Source organism: Chiloscyllium plagiosum, unplaced genomic scaffold (genome assembly GCF_037043375.1).
Source record: "Chiloscyllium plagiosum isolate Xiang-an unplaced genomic scaffold, Cpla_swu_hap1 HiC_scaffold_28, whole genome shotgun sequence".
NCBI classification, from domain to species: Eukaryota; Metazoa; Chordata; class Chondrichthyes; order Orectolobiformes; family Hemiscylliidae; genus Chiloscyllium; species Chiloscyllium plagiosum.
The window spans coordinates 13,984,312-14,002,395 of record NW_028270166.1 but is presented as its reverse complement, the minus strand read 5'-3'; the positions used below and the strand labels follow the sequence as shown (position 1 = coordinate 14,002,395).

The window sequence follows — 18,084 nt, the reverse complement described above, 5'->3', positions numbered from 1 at the left end:
CATCAGTTTACATGCAGCTGATTCAATTTCTCATCAAAGTTTAGAATCATCACCTAACCTCTTGTGCTGCAATGGTAGTGTCCCTTCCCTGGACCAGGAGGCTTAGGTTCAAGTCCACCTGCTCCAGAATATGTAATAACATCTCTGAATAGGTTGTTTAGAAAAATAGGTTAAATGTTTTTAAAAAGGCATCACCCAAATGCAGTAGCATGTTGTGCACAATGTGCAAGTTAGTCATATGTACACGGACAAACAGGAAAAGAATTCTTGGCCCCCATCCTCAGTTCAATGAAAGTCCATTCCTTGAGTATACTAAAATATCGCCTGGGCTTAAAATGTCACAGAACCGCAATGGGTATGCTGTGCACATGTACAGTTACTTATAGATAAGGTTCACAACTGACAATTACTGCGCATATCAATATGTTTGTGAAGGAACATAAATAGCAATTAACTGTGCATGTCCTTTGAATGTTATCTGCGTAAGTCAATGGAAATTTTGAGAATGTATTTTCCATAGACATGCTTGGAACATTCTGCATGTGTGCACAGGTCAGTTTCTGTACCATTGGAGAAGGCATTTATTCCGTGTTCAAAGCTGGAGTTGCTTTATTTTAGATTAGATTACCTACAGTGTGGAAACAGGCCCTTCGGCCCAACAAGTCCACACCGACCCACAACCCACCCATACCTCTTCACCTAACACTATGGGCAATTTAGCATGGCCAATTCACCTGACCTGCACATCTTTGGACTGTGGGAGGAAACCGGAGGGTGCTCATGCAGACACGGGGAGAATGTGCAAACTCCACACAGTCAATCGCCTGAGGCGGGAATTGAACCCGGGTCTCTGGCGCTGTGAGGCAGCAGTGCTAACCACTGTGCCACCATGCCGCCCACAATTTGCTTCACTATTTTACCCGATAATAAATGAGTAAATTCTGTGCGATGACTGGCAAATATCCTAAAATGGCAAGTGGCCCTGGACTCCCAAAAGGAAGAGACAAACAATCATTTGCCACAACTGTTGCTTGCTGCTAAATTCCCAGCCTCTGACCTGCTATCATAGCCACTGTATATGGCTGGTTCCATTCAATTTCTGCTCAATGGTAAATGGCCTATAGTTTCTTGCTTTCTGCCTCCCTCCAGGTGGATCATTCACTTCACACTTCTGGCTGAAGATGACTGAAAATGTTTCAGCCTTGTCTATTGCACTAAAGTGCTCAGATCACATATCGTTGAGGATGGTAATGTTTGTGGAGCTCCCTCCGATTAGTGGTTTAATCGTCCACTACCATTCATTACTGGATGGGACAGACTGTGGATACTTGATCTGGTTCATTGATTATGAGATCATTTTACTCTATCACATGCTACCTCCACTGACGCTTAAATATGTGTTGTGGTTTTATCAGATTTGCACCTCATTTTCAGGGTTGAAGGTTTATCTAAGGGGAATTCATCATAGACATAACCAAATCAAATACGAATTTGCACTATAGCACTGAAGTGGCTGTCAAACAAGTGGCTTCTCTAACTAAGCCATGCTTGGGTGAATAAAACTGTCTGGGGCACTAAAAAGAGTAATTGATAATTTGGTCTGATAAGGAAAAGATTGTGCATGTGACAAGGATTGCAGTTCGGTGGATGATTGAGGAGTGGCGTGTATCTGGTACACTTCAATTTCATCCTCATTCCTGGGGAGGGGATAGGTGCTTGAGTTTCCTGTTTTATTGGGTTATTGATGTTAAAAGCTTGTTATCAGCTGACTACATCACATTGTGTAATGTGAGGTGTTAATGATCCATTACATATGACTTAAAGCTAAAAAAAAATTATAAGGGAACAGCAGGGTATTTATAAACTTCATTTCATAATAAGCTGAAGCATCATGAATTTAAGATGCTGTTTTCATAATCCTGGACAAAGTCAGAAGTCAGACGACACCAAGTTATAGTCCAACAGATTTATTTAAAATCACCAGCTTTTGGAGTGCTGCTCCTTAGGTTAAAAACAAGCTCCAAAAGCTTGTGATTTTTAATGAACCTGTTGGACTATAACCAGGTGTGACTTCTGACTTTGTCCACCCCAGTCCAACACCTGCACCTCCACATCATAATCCTGGGGCAGACAATAAATTCTCCACACAGCAAGTAAGGTGGGGAATCTCAGGATACATGCTGTTTTAGGAGAAAGAAAAGCCAAATAGGCATGTCAAAGTTCCCTCTCTGAACTTTAAGGTATCTCTACCTCTATCCCTCTCTCTTTCCTTCTTTACAACACTCCTTAAACCCTACCTATGCGAGCAAGAACCTGTTCTAATATCTGCTAATGTGGCTTAGTGTCAAATTTAGTCTGATAACTTGCCTCTGAAAAGCTTTTGGATATCTTACGAAGCTAAAAAGAAAATTGCTATCAGTGCAAATTGTTGAGTGTTCACGTGAACTGCCATCGAACATTCTTGGATCATACCTTGCCAAAAACAAGTAGGGATCATTTTGTTTTTATTGGTGCACATCCTCCAACACCAGAATTAACACAATGTAATATGAACTCCATAATACCAAGATTAAATAGAATATTCGGAACAAAATGACTTTTTTCTTTATGCTTGCATGGGGTGTAGGCATTATTAGAAGGCCGGCAATCGTTGCCCAATCATAATTGCTCTTGAACTGAGCAAAAATCAACCAAGTTGCTGTGTGTCTGGACTCACATAAGAATGACAGATTTCCTCCCCTTTGCTACTTTTGTTTTTTAATTATGCTTATTAAAAAATTTCCCTTTCCAACTTGACGTAACCATCTCAATGATTATCCATTTGCACAGCTTTTCCAAAATTTGGGCTGTGGACAAGACACCTCAGCCGTTAACTTTAGCATCTCGTACCCTGATGTTCATTGCTTGCGTCGGATGCTGTGAATATCAACATAAAATGCTCCAGTGCTTTTCCCTCAGAAACAATCTGAAGATGTCAGCTGAACTACTGGAGAAGGCTGCTGAACAATGCTTCAGCACTAGGCTCAGAATCAGTAAAATAATGATTGTTCTGATTGAAAGGAGCAGAGAGAGAAATCTGAATCTTACGGTTTAGCCTCAGTCTGAGATCCACTGGGCATTTCGGAATGCTTCTCTTTGCAAGACCGAGCAAGACTTTTTGCTGCATCTTACCAAACTCGTTTCACTTTGCTCTGAGTAAATAAAGAGAGAATGGTCCAGATTTCCCCATCAGAGTGGATTCAATGGGCAGGAATCCTCTTTAAGATGGCCCACTTAATTGTCAGCGATTTTTCCAGTCAGAGTTCTGAGTCCAGCATGTGCTAAATGTGTCCATCAAAGAAAACCAGAGAGAGATCCGCTCAACACAGTGTTGGGAGCCAAGGCATGTCCTTTATTTTCCAGCACTTGCTGTTGTATTTCAGAAGTTAAATTGTTTAAAGTTACCAAAGCTATTTTGACAGCAACAGAGGTATGTGAGGGACAAGTTGGCAGGTCAGTGGGTGGTGTGTCAGTTGGTTAAGACTGAAGGGTGTCAGTTTGGTGGTAGTGGGGGGCACGGGGTTTGCAGGGTTTTAGTGGAGTTTGAGGCCGTGTTAGTAAAAGTTTTTTTAATTCTCTAACATTTCCTGGATGACTAACTTTGAATTTTCCAATTTTGACAAAAAGTCCAGGTACAAGGGGAATTATCCATTTCGCGGAAAAAGAAATAGTTAAAAGAAATTGAAAAAGAAATTTTTACAGCTTTGCGTGAAGGACCAGCGAAGTGGGCCCAATTGAACAATTCTTTCAAAGTGCCAGCACCAGGCACAATGGGCTGAAAGGCCTCCTTCTGCTGTGTAAGATTCAGTGGTCTGCCCTTCATCATGCTCCACCTCATCTGACGGTGGATATGGGTGCGAAAAGATGAAGGCTCAGCTCATACACACCATAACCCCAACAGGCACAAGACTGTGACTTTTAGAGGGCTCATTAACTCTGGTAGCTCACTTGCCACTGATGTAATGAAAGTGTCACCTTGGATTTGTGGATTGACTAAGGCAATTTATTTATCGCTGTTTTTCTCAAGTAGACTGCACCTCAGAAGCTAAGAAGATCTCAATGGCTGAACAGAGTGCGTCAGCGCCGTCAGATTTGGTCCAACGAGTGGTCGCCGTGGGGCAGTTGGAGTGCTTGTTCCAGTACGTGTGGTGGGGGAGCATCTTTCCGGACCAGGAGGTGTCTGAGGTCTGTGGTGAGAACCTTAACCTGTACGATGCAAAGTTCTCAGTGTTGCACTGGGCTTAACTGGTGCTGATTCAGGCTGATGTTTAACCAACTCCAGGATGCATTGCAGAGCTCCACTGGTGCACTCCAATCACTGGAAACCGACTGGTGTTTTTACACAGCAGGGTTCACTGATGGTAGAAATTGTGTACTGCAATAATTTCGAAGCTAAGTGAGAAAGTGGACATGGATGTTTGACCAATAATCATGAAGGTTAAGGCAATGTATTGCAACATTTTCAATATTTTTGTTCAATTAACAGGTGTACATTGGAGTGAAGGAAGTAGAGGTGCCAGTGTTAGACTGGGGTGGACAAAGTCAGAATTCAAGAGGAAGTGACGACTGCAGATGCTGGAGATCAGAATCTAGAGTGTGGTGCTGGAAAAGCACAACAGGTCAGGCAGCATCCAAAGAGCAGGAGAATTGATGTTTTGGGCAAGAGCCCATCATCAGAAGCCTCATTCCTTATGAAGGGCTCATGCCTTAAATGTCAATGCTCCTGCTCCTTGGATGCTGCCTCACCTGCTGTGCTTTTCCAGCAACACACTCTCGTGTGACTTTTGACGGAGTCATAGAAGGAAGAGACACTGGTTCCTGTTGAGCTTTATATTGGCTGCAAACTCTTCCAGCACCAATTAGGTGCAACCCAGACTTACGTAACTTATATTGCAACAAAGGAAGATGTAGAAATGCAATAATCAGAACATTGTTCAATTGTTTGACAATTACTTTACTCCTCTGTGTCATCTTACCTAATGATGTGGAGGTGCCAGTGTTGGGCAAAGTTAAAAATCACACAACACCAGGTTATAGTCCAGCTGGTTATTTGGATTTACCAGCTTTTGCAGCACTGCTCCTTCACTATAGCCTGGTGTTATGTGATCTTACCCAATGACATAGCAATTTTCCAGGTGTTTCAGATCCTGAGATCCTAAAATCTCTTCATTGAAGTAGAAAAGAAATAGGTTTTCAAATTAGCATTTTGAATTGCTGGCCATGTAAGATAGAAATAGAGCACAGGTTTCCCAAATGTAGCATAAAGTTTAAAAGTTTGAGGCAATCAAGCCCCGGTGTCATTGGAGAGGGAGCACACTGTATCTCCAAATGCCTATCGAGAGAGAGAGATGGACACCATTGGGGGAGAGAATGCTTTATATCCCCCTACAACTCCATTTTGATTCACCCCCTCCCTCCCTAACTGCCCCTCACTTTTTTTTTGATGTCCACATTGCCCTTAACAGACTTTACTTGTTAATACACAATTGAGCACATGGGTATGTTCCTGCTCGTGAAAAATTTACATAATTAAGGCTATTCACAGCCGTGTCTTCTCTGTCTGCCTCACAACATGTAAAAAAAAATAACCATGGGTAATTGTGAAAAGTAAAGAAAGGTCATTATTTGACCCTAGGAAAAAAGGCAAAAGAAAAATCAGACCCAGAAGGCCCTCTTGTGATGCAGTGGTAGTGTCCCTTCTCCTGAACCGAGACACTTGTGTTCAAGTCCCACCTGCTCAAAAGGAAATTGAGGCGGGAGGCCCTCTTGTGGCACAGTGGTCACGTCCCTACCCCTGGACCAAGAGGCACGGAATCAAGTCCCACCTGCTCCAGAGGTGTGTAATAACATCTCCTGTAGGTTGATTAGAAAAATAAGGTAAATAAAAACAAGTTTTAGGGAGTTTATGTTTTATGAGATGGGAATTCAAGCAGTCACATCATAAAACATTATATGGTGTGCGTTCACAAATCTTTGGAGGAAAGGATTTCATATTTCATCCATGCACTTTCAGTGACAAACCGTTCCCTGAAAGATCTTCCTCAGGTTTTGAAATTGTACCCCTTTGTTCAGGATTCCCCCAACATCGGAAAAAACTACTCTATGTGTACCTGGTTGAATCCTTCCATCATTATAAGCTGGATCAACGATCAACATTCAACACTCAAGAAAGTTATCTGCCAACAGAAGCAGATCAAACATAAGGAAGCTATTTGGGATTCTATTCTCTAAACAGATTCATTTTTCTTTTCTTTGCATCCTTTACCTTGTACGACTTCTGCATCTATGTCCTCAAATCTCTCCATAGCCTTACATTTCCCCATTGTAGTTATCTCCTCCAGCCCTGAAATTGAATTGAATTGAATTAAATTGAATTTATTGTCACGTGTACCAAGGCACAGTGAAAAGTTTTGTCTTGTGAGCAATACAGGCAGATCACAGAGTTAAATAGCATAGAAAAGTAAGTAATAGGTAAACAGTGGCAAAAACCAAAACACAGGTACAGGCAAATGCTCAGAGTTTGTAAGTCCATTCAGTAGAACTGGCTGGTGTGTGTGTTCAGCCTTCTGTACTTTCTCCCCGATGGTAGAAGTTGTAGAAAAGCATTGTCAGGGTGGGATGGATCTTTGAGAGTTCTCGCCTCTTGAGCATCCCCAATTTTATTCACTTCATCATTGATGGACCCAGCTTTAGGATTGCCCAGCTCTGGAATACAGTTACTATCTCCCTCCACTTTAGCACCTCATTTTCCTCATTTGAGATGTTCTCTTGCATCAACCATGTTGAGGTATCGAAGAGGTCCTCAACTTGTTTGTTTTTTGTGCTGGCAGGTACGTGAACACAGAGGATTGCCCAGGGGATCCGAGACAGTACAAAGTTTGTAGCGTTCTGGTGAGTACGTTTCATAGGGAACATCTGCAGCACTGAATACTCTTCATGTTTTTCTAAAGGACACCATTGTGATTTAGTTATCTAACACCAATTACAACACAATAACATATTCTGCCTCCAACTCTATCCCAGCCAAACTGCTGCGAAAGCCCTCACCTGTACCTTTGTCACTCCCACACTCAATAATTCCATTACTGTTCTAGCCTTAACACTCTGGAACTTGCTACTTATCCAAGACTTTGCTGTTTTCATTCTAAGCCCCATTAAATCCCATTCATTCACCATCTACTCTTGTCCTATATTGTTTTCCAGTCTGTTAACATTCCAAGTTTAAAATCCCTATCTTCGTGTTTGCATCCCTCCCTGAATTCACCCTTCCATATCCCAGAAACATCCTCCAATAGCCATCAATGTTAAACTAGGAACAGAAATTGCTTGCACATCTCAAAGTGCTGGCATCACCTATGGAGAGAGGAATAGTTAACATTTCAAGACAGTGACCTTTCTTCAAAAATGGGGCAAGTTAGCAGTACAATAGGTTATCACAGAACCTCAGAATTGTTACGCTGCAAAGGAAGACCATTTGGCCCATTGTGCCTGTGCCAGTTCACTTATCTAGAGACAATCTCCTGCCTTTTCCCCATATCCCTGCACAAAAAAATTATCCTGGGCCTCAGCTAAACCTGCCTCCAGCACATTTCCAAGCACTGCAGCCCGTACGCTAACAACTCACTGTGTGAAAAGATCTTTCATCTCCCTTGCTTTATTTGTACAGCACTTTATGAGCAAGAAGTGGGTGAGACAAGGATAAGATGAAGGGCTGTGATAGGGTGGAAAAAAAGAGAGAATGGATGATAGTTGGGGAGGCAATGGCCTAGTGGTATTATTGCTGGACTATTAACTCAGAAACGCAAGAAACATTCTGGTGAGCCAGGTTCAAATCCTGACATGGCAGATGGAGGAATTTGAGTCCAATAAAAATCTGGAATTAAGAGTCTAGGGATGACCATGATCCAGTGTTGATTGTTGCAAAAATCCATCTGGTTCACTAATGTCCTTTAGAGAAGGAAAGTGCTATCACTACTTGGTCTGGCCTCCATGACCCGTAGCAATGTGTTTGACAATTAACTGCCCTCTGGGTAATTAGGGATGGGCAATAAATGTTGGCCTAGCCAGAGATGCCACATTCCGTTAATGAATAAATAAAATAATGAGCAGTTAGTCTTCCAGGACCAAAGGTAATGATGTTGGGGTAGGGAAAGATACAAAGGATGTGCCTGGAGCCAGAGCAAGGACAGAAGTCAAAAAGTGCTGCCGCTGGCCTGGTCCATGGTACCCACATCTCTCCCTGCCCCCAGTCTGAGCATAGCTGCCCCCCAGAGGCCAGACTCTGTTATTGGGCTCTGTACCTCCACCCCGTCCTGAGTCCTAGCCTGATCTGGGTGTGCTGCCAATTATATGAAAATATTCAAAAGTGCAAGCGAAGGAAGGAAAACAAAAATAAATACAGATTATGATCTGAAATTGTTAAACTCAATGTTTAACAGCCCAGGAGACTGAATGAACTTTCACCCTTTCACAGAACTCCCCTCTTCCCTTATCCCAGCCACCCACTTCCTGCCTCATTTCTCATTTTCTCCATTTCTGTTGAAAGGTCACAGACCTGAAACATTAATTCTGTCTCCACAGATGCTGTCATTATCTGCTGAGTTTTATTTCAGATTACAATCATCCAGAATCAACAGTATTCTGCTTTCAAAGACTGACATTCCTTCCCCCATCACCAAATTCTCGGTTCTTCTGACATCGCTCTCCCCTTTCTCTCACCATTGGTGCCCATTCCTTCAGTGGTCCAGGCTCCACACTCTGGAATTGGTTATTTAACCACTTCTTCCTCCATCTTCTCTCCCAATCCTTCCATTTATAACTTCACTCATATCCACCTCTTCAATCAAGCTTTTAATCACACTTCCTAATATATCCTTCAATGGTTCAAGGTCAGTTTGGGTTTGTCACTAGCTGTGGGGTAGTTTTCAACATAAACTGCAAGCTGTTTTTATTGTGTGGCTGTATGACCAAGTTCCACTTCTAAATGACCAAAACAGTGATTTGACAATTCTCACAGGACTGTCCTCCAGGATCTGTCGATTTCCGAAAGATGCAATGTTCACTCTACAACAACAAACCAATCCAGGGCAATTTGATGAACCACCAGTGGCTACCATTCTATGGGGGTACGTGCAGAACATTCTCCCCAATTACAGCACAGTGGAATCACTGGGATCCACATCATGTGAGCTTGGATAGTAATTCAACTGGGAGAAAGTGAGGCCTGCAGATGCTGGAGATCAGAGTCAAGAGTGTGGTGCTGGAAAAGCACAGCAGGTCAGGCAGCATCCGAGGAGCAGGAGAATCAACGTTTCGGGCATAAGCCTTCATCAGGAATTCCTAATGAAAGGGCTTATGTGCAAAACCTCAATTCTCCTGCTTCTTAGTAATTCAACCAATCTGGAATCAATTCACCTTGTTTAAAAGAATTTAGTAAATAATATACTGCTTCTCAAACAGGCTCTTATTACATGCTATCAGAATAATGGGACATCTTGATTTTTATCAAAACTTCATACATCTAATCTAATATTATTGACTTAGCTTCTGTCCAGCAACCCTGGGAATCAGGTAGCTCAGGTGGCTGGATAGCTGGTTTGTGGTGCCAACAGCATGGAATCAATTCCTGTGTGACCCTGAGGTTACCATGAAGGTCCTACCTTCTCAACCTATCCCCTTGTCCGAGGTGTAGTGACCCTGAGGTTGACCAGTCATCTCTCTCACTCATGAGAAAGCACCTCTATGATGTACGAGGACTGTGGCGACTTTACCATAATACAAGTTACAACATCAATATGTTTGCAAAGACTGTCCAGTCTTGGAAGGAATGCAATGCACATTCACCAGAATGTTATGAGGATTCAAATGGTTAGTTATGCAGAATGATTGCATAAATTCAGCTTGCATTCCCCAAAATGTAAGCAGTTAAGAGTGATTGGCTCAGGAGTTTGGCATCTTGGAATTAATTCATAGGGTAGATAGAGAGAATAATTTTCTCTAGGCTGTCTAGATCAGGGGAACATGGCCTTAAAATTGGGATACATTAATGAAAATTGAAACTAGAGTTTTGGACATAAGTTAAGGAACACATCTTCATGCAATGATGGAATAAGTGTGGAATTCTGTCTCACAAAATGATAGGTTCTTGCTCAAGGTATTGACAGATATGGAACCAAAATGCAAGATATAGATCAGCTCTGATATAATTAAAAGGTGAAATAGGCTCAAAGGATTGAATGTCAAGATTAGAGTGGTGCTGGAAAAGCAAAGGAATCCTGATGAAAGCCTTTTGCCCGAAACATTGATTTTCCTGCTCCTCGGATACTGCCTGACCTGCTGTGCTTTTCCAGCACCATTCTAACCTTGACTCTGATCTCCAGCATCTGCAGTCCTCACTTTCACCTCAAAGGATTGAATGACCAACTCTTGTTTCCAGACTCCTGTGCAACTAATAATGGTATAATGCTTATACACCTAATGGGAGGCACAGTGGCTCAGTGGTTAGCACTGCTGCCTCACCAGGGTCCCAGGTTTGATTCCAGCCTCGGGTGACTGTCTGTGTGGAGTTTGCACATTCTCCCCGTGTCTGCGTGGGTTTCCTCCGGGTGCTCCGGTTTCCTCCCACAGTCCAAAGATGTGCAGGTCAGGTGAATTGGCCATGCTAAATTGCCCATAGTGTTAGGTGCATTAGTCAGAGGGAAATGGGTCTGGGTGGGTTACTCTTCGGAGAGTCGGTGTGGACCTGTTGGGCCGAAGGGCCTGTTTCCACACTGTAGAGAATCTAAATCTAATCTATTGCACAAGTAACAACGATATGTTTCTGTACATATGTTGGTTAAAAAGACCCATTCCTCCTATTAATCGTAGAACAAAATCTTAAATTATTGCAAGGAGTGTTCAGAGAGATGGAGAAGCTCACAGAATAACTGGCCTAGTGACTATGTACCTTACACTTAACTAACTTACAGCTGGCTCACTTGGGGCAACAACTCCCTCTCCAACAAGATAGTAAAAGCAGCAGTGAAGTTTTCCTCTGACCATTATCTCGAGCAAGATTGTAAACTCTTTAGAAAAGAACACGTTTACAATTTTGCCAAAAATCTGCAGCACAGGAAATCTTTTTACAGACACATTTACGATGTTGCAACGTGCAATGACCAGAGGAATTCTGACCCCATGAGAAGAGCAGAAGGAATAGCGAAAGATAAGCAAAACTCAGCTCTCGGGCATTCCATCTCCCACGGCCAAACGAATTTTAAAATCTGCTAACGTCTGATTCTCCTACCCTCTTTTCTAATGACCTTAAATCAGGAGTAGAGACACACAAAACTGAAGTGAGCTCCCTAATGATGTCTGATCAATTGACTTTCACCGTGTCAAGACTCAGGACTCGAAAAATGAAAAGTAATTGTTGCTTCGTGTGGATCATTGATCTATCTGCTAAATTGGGGATTTGCCTGGGTTTGGTTTGGCACATTGCTGTAGTTACAGAGATTTATGTAGGCTTGAACCCTGAACTTCTTCTTCTGTTTAAAAGCTCCCAATCAATGTGACCTCAACTGCCTTGCCAAAGGGAAGAATTTCTACTACATGTTTGGTCGTGTACTAGATGGGACAAAATGCAGCCCTGACTCATCGGATATGTGCATTAATGGGCAGTGTCTGGTAAGCAGTTCCCCAGAAAATAACTTAAACAGAAAACTGGCATTGCAAACATGTTGAGTGAACAGCTGCTAACCAGACTGAGGCCAGACAGGTTACATCATTGTCAGTGGAGCATCAGCAGCGGGGGCTGCTTGAGATTAGAGGGACAGTACACATTACACTGCCATTCTCTACATGTGTATTCATCACCAGTTAAAAGTGCCAGTGTTAGGATATGTTTCTACACATTAGTTTGCATAACGTATACCACAAAGAATCTGGTTCTTGTTGAGACATATGTCTTGAGGTTTGTTAACAACACTATTTACTTACACAGCTATAATATCACTGACTTACATACACATCCTATCTCCTACAACATCCCATTTATTCACCCTAATCTCATTGTTTCCTAGACTGCTCACATTTCAAGCTTAAAATTCCCATTTTCATGACTAAACTTGTCCCTGGGTTCATCCTTCCATAGTCTAGTCTGAATTCAGTGATTTTGATGTTACTGTACATTACATGCACATGACTGACTGACTGACACATTCATTGCACAGAGAGAGTGATTGAAGACAAGGCGGGGCACCTTTGCACTGCCATGCTGCATGTTGTGAGGTCATGTAACTGCCTTAAAGGTACAGGCCTCTCTGGCCTGGAATCCATGCAATAATACAGCATGTCATTTCTCTCTCTCCAGTAGTGGAACCTTCTGCAGCGACTAATAGCATGATAATGTTCTCAGAGATTGATTCTGACTTATGTGGAAAGCCCCCAGCAAATTAAAACATCAAAAACACTTAAAGGAAGCAGGATGTGTAAACACTTTACTGACTACTGAAGTATTTTGCTGCATGCAATCAAAGATTTAAACATCTTATTTCAAAGCCTCTCTTAAGAAACTGATCATCAATGTTTCACCTTCCCGTCCCTAACCTTTTCCCAAAGATTTGGAATTCTAATGTTCGCTGTAAACCGTGTATTTGTGGTGTCATGCAGTAACTTGGGGTTGGTACGTGAGATAGCATGTCCCCTTTAAGATGGAATATGTGCATGGCCACATTAAAAACTGTGTCTTGAAATGAACAAGGTGGAAAAAAGACTTAAAAGGGACATTGCTTCAGGTAGTGTTTTACATCCCTTCTGTATTGTGTATTGGAGTCAGGATGGTATGACAAACCAAGGGTGTGAATTTCCACAGGCTATATAACCAGAGTGGGGTGCTGGCAAAACACAGCAGGTCAGGCAGCATCTGAGGAGCAGGAGAATCAATGTTTTGGGCATAAGCCCTTCGTCATAAGCCCTTGGATGCTGCCTGACCTGCTGTGCTTTTCCAGCACCCCACTCTCGATTCTGACCTCCAGCATCTGCAGTCCCCACTTTCTACTAGGCTATACAACCATCAAGGCAGCACAGTTAAAGCACATACTGTCTCCATTATGATTGTCTGAACAACCACCAGGGAGCCGGGCTGGTTCCTTTGCACTGACGTCTGGCCCTATCCATTACTGAGAACACCCAACTCTGTGAAGATGCGGGTTGGGTGTCTGACTTGAGCTCGATGCAAGTTTAGCCAATCTTAAACTAGATTGAATCTGCAACCCTTTGAGTGGGGATAATCCAAAATCCCAAATGCTTTCAATGGGGTAGTGGGGAGAGACTGGAAACAGGGCAGAGTTAGTGCAATAATATGTTGAATCTAATTCTCTCCTTTGTGTTCCCGTAAGGATAGCTTCCTGTTGAAGTTTCAGAATTAGCCTTTGCATGTGCGTTTTTTACACTCTTCAAACAATATTGAGCATTGAGCGAAATGTAAACAAGAACCTTTCCATTGAGAAGGATAAGGGGGAAACCCATTTCCTACAAATGAACCTTGTGTATAAAATGTAATACAGGCCCTTCAGTGTAACTGAGGCATATACACATCCCTCTCAAGTGTATCACCTTTCATGTAAGATTCTTTCACTGCCGGCTGACTGTAACCGTATCGAATCACTGGGAATCTATGTTTTTGTTTCCACTTTCTCTCACTTCTCAGAAAGTAGGTTGCGACAAGATCCTCGGCTCAAAGGCCAGAACGGACGTCTGTGGTGTTTGTGGAGGACGGAATGACTCGTGCATCCTGGTCCGGAGAGTTTACCGCTCAGCGTTCCCCTCCTCTGGTGATTGCCCTGACATTCCCGTTGAGTGAATGCCTTGTGTCTTGACTAAAACATGAGCTGGAATTGCCATCGGCGATGGTAGCCCACAGTTACACCGACATGATTAATAAAGCCCGTGGAGAGTATAAGGATGGGTTTTTAACCGTAAAACTTTAGATCATGCAACCTGAATGTCAGAATCTTTTCTCTTGACAGCTGCTGATGGACCTACTGCGTTTCCAGTCTTTCTAGTTACGTTTCCTTTCCAGAATGATGTAACTGTGTCTCCAGATTTTCATTGATTATCAGAATTGATAAATAATAATTGACTCATTAATATTAATTTCAGTCATCTCCAATAAACGTTTCCAGATCACCTGACTTGCAAAAAGTAAGAAATATTAACTTCCAATTACCTAAAAGTAGTCTCTTCTTGCATAAGGGTTACAGGAAGAAGGCAAAAGAATGGGATTGAGAAACATATGAACCATGGCCAAATGGTGGAACAGACCTAATGGGCCAAATGGCCTAATTCTGCTCCATATCTTATGTGTTATCTTATAATCTTTGCCCTGTTTCAAATTTATCACTGATTTCAGAGCTGCACAATTTAAGAACTCGCCACCTAGTAGTTTTCAGTCCAGAGGTGATTGCCTGCAACATATTCTTGTGACCATTAACTTCCTCTTATCAAATAATTCTATTTATTATCTTATCAAAGGAATTATTTATTTTGAAAATATGAAATAAAAACTACCAAACAATCTATACTTTGTGAGTGTTTGGGGTAGAGTTCAAGACGATAATTAAATCTCCTGCTAGCTTTCTCAGATACAAGAAGGACAGACTGGATTTAGTTCCAATAGGGTGAAGAAAGCCATCAGGAAATGTAATAATGGTACACAAAATTAGGCAAAAGACTGATGGAGTCGTTAAATAAAGACCATTTCCTGTAGTTGGGGCCAGTAATTTGAATTTTCCGAAAGAGTGGGAAAAACAAAATGGCTACATTTCATTTTCTGAAAGTCAGGTGACCTGGAAAGGGTTATCAGAGAAATCAGAGTGGCTGAGATTAAAAGTCAATTATTATTAACCAGTTCTGATAATTTATGACGATCTCTCAGCAGAGTGTAGCATTAAGTATTTTGTTACAGGCAAAGATGGAGGCAGAGATTTCACAAAGCAAAATTGGATAAATGTCAACTGCAGAGAAAATGTAGGACAAGGGGGAGAGATTGGGTGGTTACATTATGAACAAACAAACTGAATGCAAGTGTTGGCCCCTCAAGCCTGCTCTAACTTTCAATGAAATAACGGCTGGTCTGATTACTCCACATTCTTACCTACCCTTAATATTCTTTCACCTCCATGCTTATCAAGAACCTCTTAATCACTACTTCAAAAAATATTCACCACATTTTGAGGAAGAAGTTTGTAAAGACACACAATCCTACTGAGGAGAAAATGCTCCGTATCTTCTCTTAAATGGGTGATTCATTTGAAACAATGACCTAGATTCTAATTTCTCCTCTGAAAGAAAACATCCTTCCCACATCCATCTTGGCAAGACCCCTCAGGATCTTATATGTTTCAACCAAGTCAGCTCTTACTCATCGAAACTCCAAAAGCCTGGCCTGTGCAACCTTGCCTAATAATACAATATGCACTTTCCAGGTTTAGTCTTGTAAATAGTCTCTAAACAAGCCTACTAAAGTCCTTTGGGGAAGGAAATCTGCCAAATTCACCTGGTATGGCCTACATGTGTCTCCAGACCCACAGCATTGTGGTTGATTCTGAACTGCCCTGTGAAATAGCCGAGCAAGCTACTCAGTTGTATCCATCGCTGTGAAGTCTCAACAAAAAAAATGAAACTAAATGGATCACCTGGCATTGGCCTAAGCACTGGGAAAGACAACAGCAGGAATAGCCATGTTGACCTTGCAAAGTCCTCCTTACTAACATCTGGGGCCTAGTGCCAAAACTGGGCGAACTGTCTCACAGACGAGTCAAGGAACAGCCTGACACAGTCACAGAATCAAAACTTATAACTTTTCAGACATCACCATCACCATCCCTGGACATATCCGGTCCCACCGGCTGGAGAAGCCCAACAGAAGTGATGGTACAATGGGAGGGAGTTACCCTGAGAGTCCTCAACATTGATTCTGGACGCAATGAAGTCTCATTACTTCAGGTTAAACACGGGGAAGGAAACTTCCTGCTGATTACAATGTACTCGTCCTCCCTTAGCTGATGAATCAGTATCCTCCATGTTAACAATACTTAGGGAAACACTGAGGGTGGCAAAGTTAGGAAATGTACTCTGAGTTGGGGATATCACTGTCCACCAACAAGAGTGGCTAAGCAGCAGTGATGCTGATCAAGCTGGTCGGGTCCTAAAGAACATAGCTGTTAGACTGGGTCTGCGGCAGGTAGTGAGGAAGAAACATACTTCACCTCATCCATACCAATCTGCCAGCTGCAGATGCATCTGTTCATGACAACATCAGTAAGATGACCACTGCTCAGACCATTGAGAACAGCCTCCATCATGTTGTGTGGCACAATCACCGTGCTAAATGGGACAGACTTGGAACTGAACTAGTAACTCAAGACTGGCATCTTTGAGGTGCTGTGGGCCATCAGCAGCAACAAAACTGTACCCCAGCACAATCTGCAACCTCATGGCCTAGCATACCCTCCATTCAACGATTATCATCAAACCAGGGGATCAACCTTGGTTCAATGGAGAGTGCGGAAGGGCATGCCAGGAGCAGTACCAGGCATACCTAAAAATGAGGTGCCAACCTTGTGAAGCTACCAAACAGGACAATTTGCATGCCAAACAGGATAAGCAGCAAATGATATACAGAGCTAAGCGATCCCATAACCAACAGACCAGACCTAAGCTCTGCAGTCCTGCCGCATCCAATCATAAATGCCTGGAGGAAGAACGCCTCATCTTCCACCTCAGAACACCTCAACACCAGGGTATCAATGTGGACTTCAACAGTTTCCTCATTTCCCCTTCCCCCACCTCACCCCAGTTCAAAACTTCCAGCTCAGCACTGTCCCCATGACTTGTCCTACCTGCCTATCTTCTTTTCCACCTATCCACTCCACCCTCCTCCCTGACCTATCACCTTCATCCCCTCCCCCACTCACCCATTGTACTCTATGCGACTTTCTCCCCATCCCCACCCTCCTCTCATTTATCTCTCCACCCTTCAGGCACTCTGTCTGTATTCCTGATGAAGGGCTTTTGCCCGAAAACGTCGATTTTACTGCTCCTTGGATGCTGCCTGAATTGCTGTGCTTTTCCAGCACCACTAATCCAGAATAAAACAATTCACTGGTGGAAGACACTCCACAAATATCCTCATCCTCAATGATGGAAGAGTTCAATACAAGTTGAAAATAGAAGGTTGAAGAATTTACAGCAATCTTTAGTTAGATGTGCTGAGTGGATGATCCATCTCGGCCTCCTCCAGTGTTTCCCAGCATTGCAAAAGCACAACGGGTACAAGAACAGATCAGAAACTAGGAATACTGCGGTGAGTAACTCATCTCCTGACATCATCCTGAAACCTGTCCTTCATCTACAAGGCACAAGTCAGGAGTGTGATGGAATACTCCCCATTTGCCTAGATGAATGCAGCTCCAACAGCACTCAAGAAGCTTGACACTATCCAGACAAAATAACCCAGTTGATTGGTACCACACCCTCAAGCATCCACTCCCTCGAGCACAGACTCTCAGTAGTAGCAGTGTGTACTATCTACAAGGTGCACTATTGAAATTCACCAAAGTTCCTTACGCAGCACCTTCCAAAGCCACAGTCACTTCCATATAGAATGCAAGGGCAGAAGGTACATGGGAACACCACCACCTGCAACTGCCCCTCTAATCCACTCACCGTTCTGACTTAGAAATATATCACTGGTACTTCACTATCACTGGGTTAGAGTCCTGGAATTCCCTCCCAAAGGGCATTGTGGGTCTACCTGCAACACATGGACTGCGGCGGTTCAAGAAGGCAGATCATCACCACCTTCTCAAGGGCGACTAGAGATGGGCAATAAATGCTGGCCCAAGCAGTGATGCCCACATCCCATGAGTAAATTAAAACAAAATTAATGTGCATCCATCCTTAACTAATACTGTTACCAGTATTCCAAATGTGTTCTCACAAAGGCTGTGTATAACCAAACCATAATCTCCCTGCATTTTTATTCAGTTCCCTAACACTGAACAG

At 42.7% G+C, this 18,084-nt stretch overlaps 1 protein-coding gene across 3 annotated transcripts in view; it reads left to right on the top strand.

The window, feature by feature from the left end:
• Nucleotides 1-18,084, top strand: part of LOC122565386 (ADAMTS-like protein 5) — a 124,982-nt gene that overhangs the window by 79,432 nt on the left and 27,466 nt on the right. For all 3 annotated transcript variants that reach the window (XM_087976007.1, XM_043721315.2, XM_043721316.2), the window contains exons 3-7: nt 4,070-4,224; nt 6,870-6,930; nt 9,056-9,164; nt 11,576-11,703; nt 13,727-13,850. In XM_087976007.1, coding sequence (XP_087832133.1) covers nt 4,070-4,224; nt 6,870-6,930; nt 9,056-9,164; nt 11,576-11,703; nt 13,727-13,850 — 577 coding nt within the window. The remainder of the gene's footprint in view (nt 1-4,069; nt 4,225-6,869; nt 6,931-9,055; nt 9,165-11,575; nt 11,704-13,726; nt 13,851-18,084) is intronic.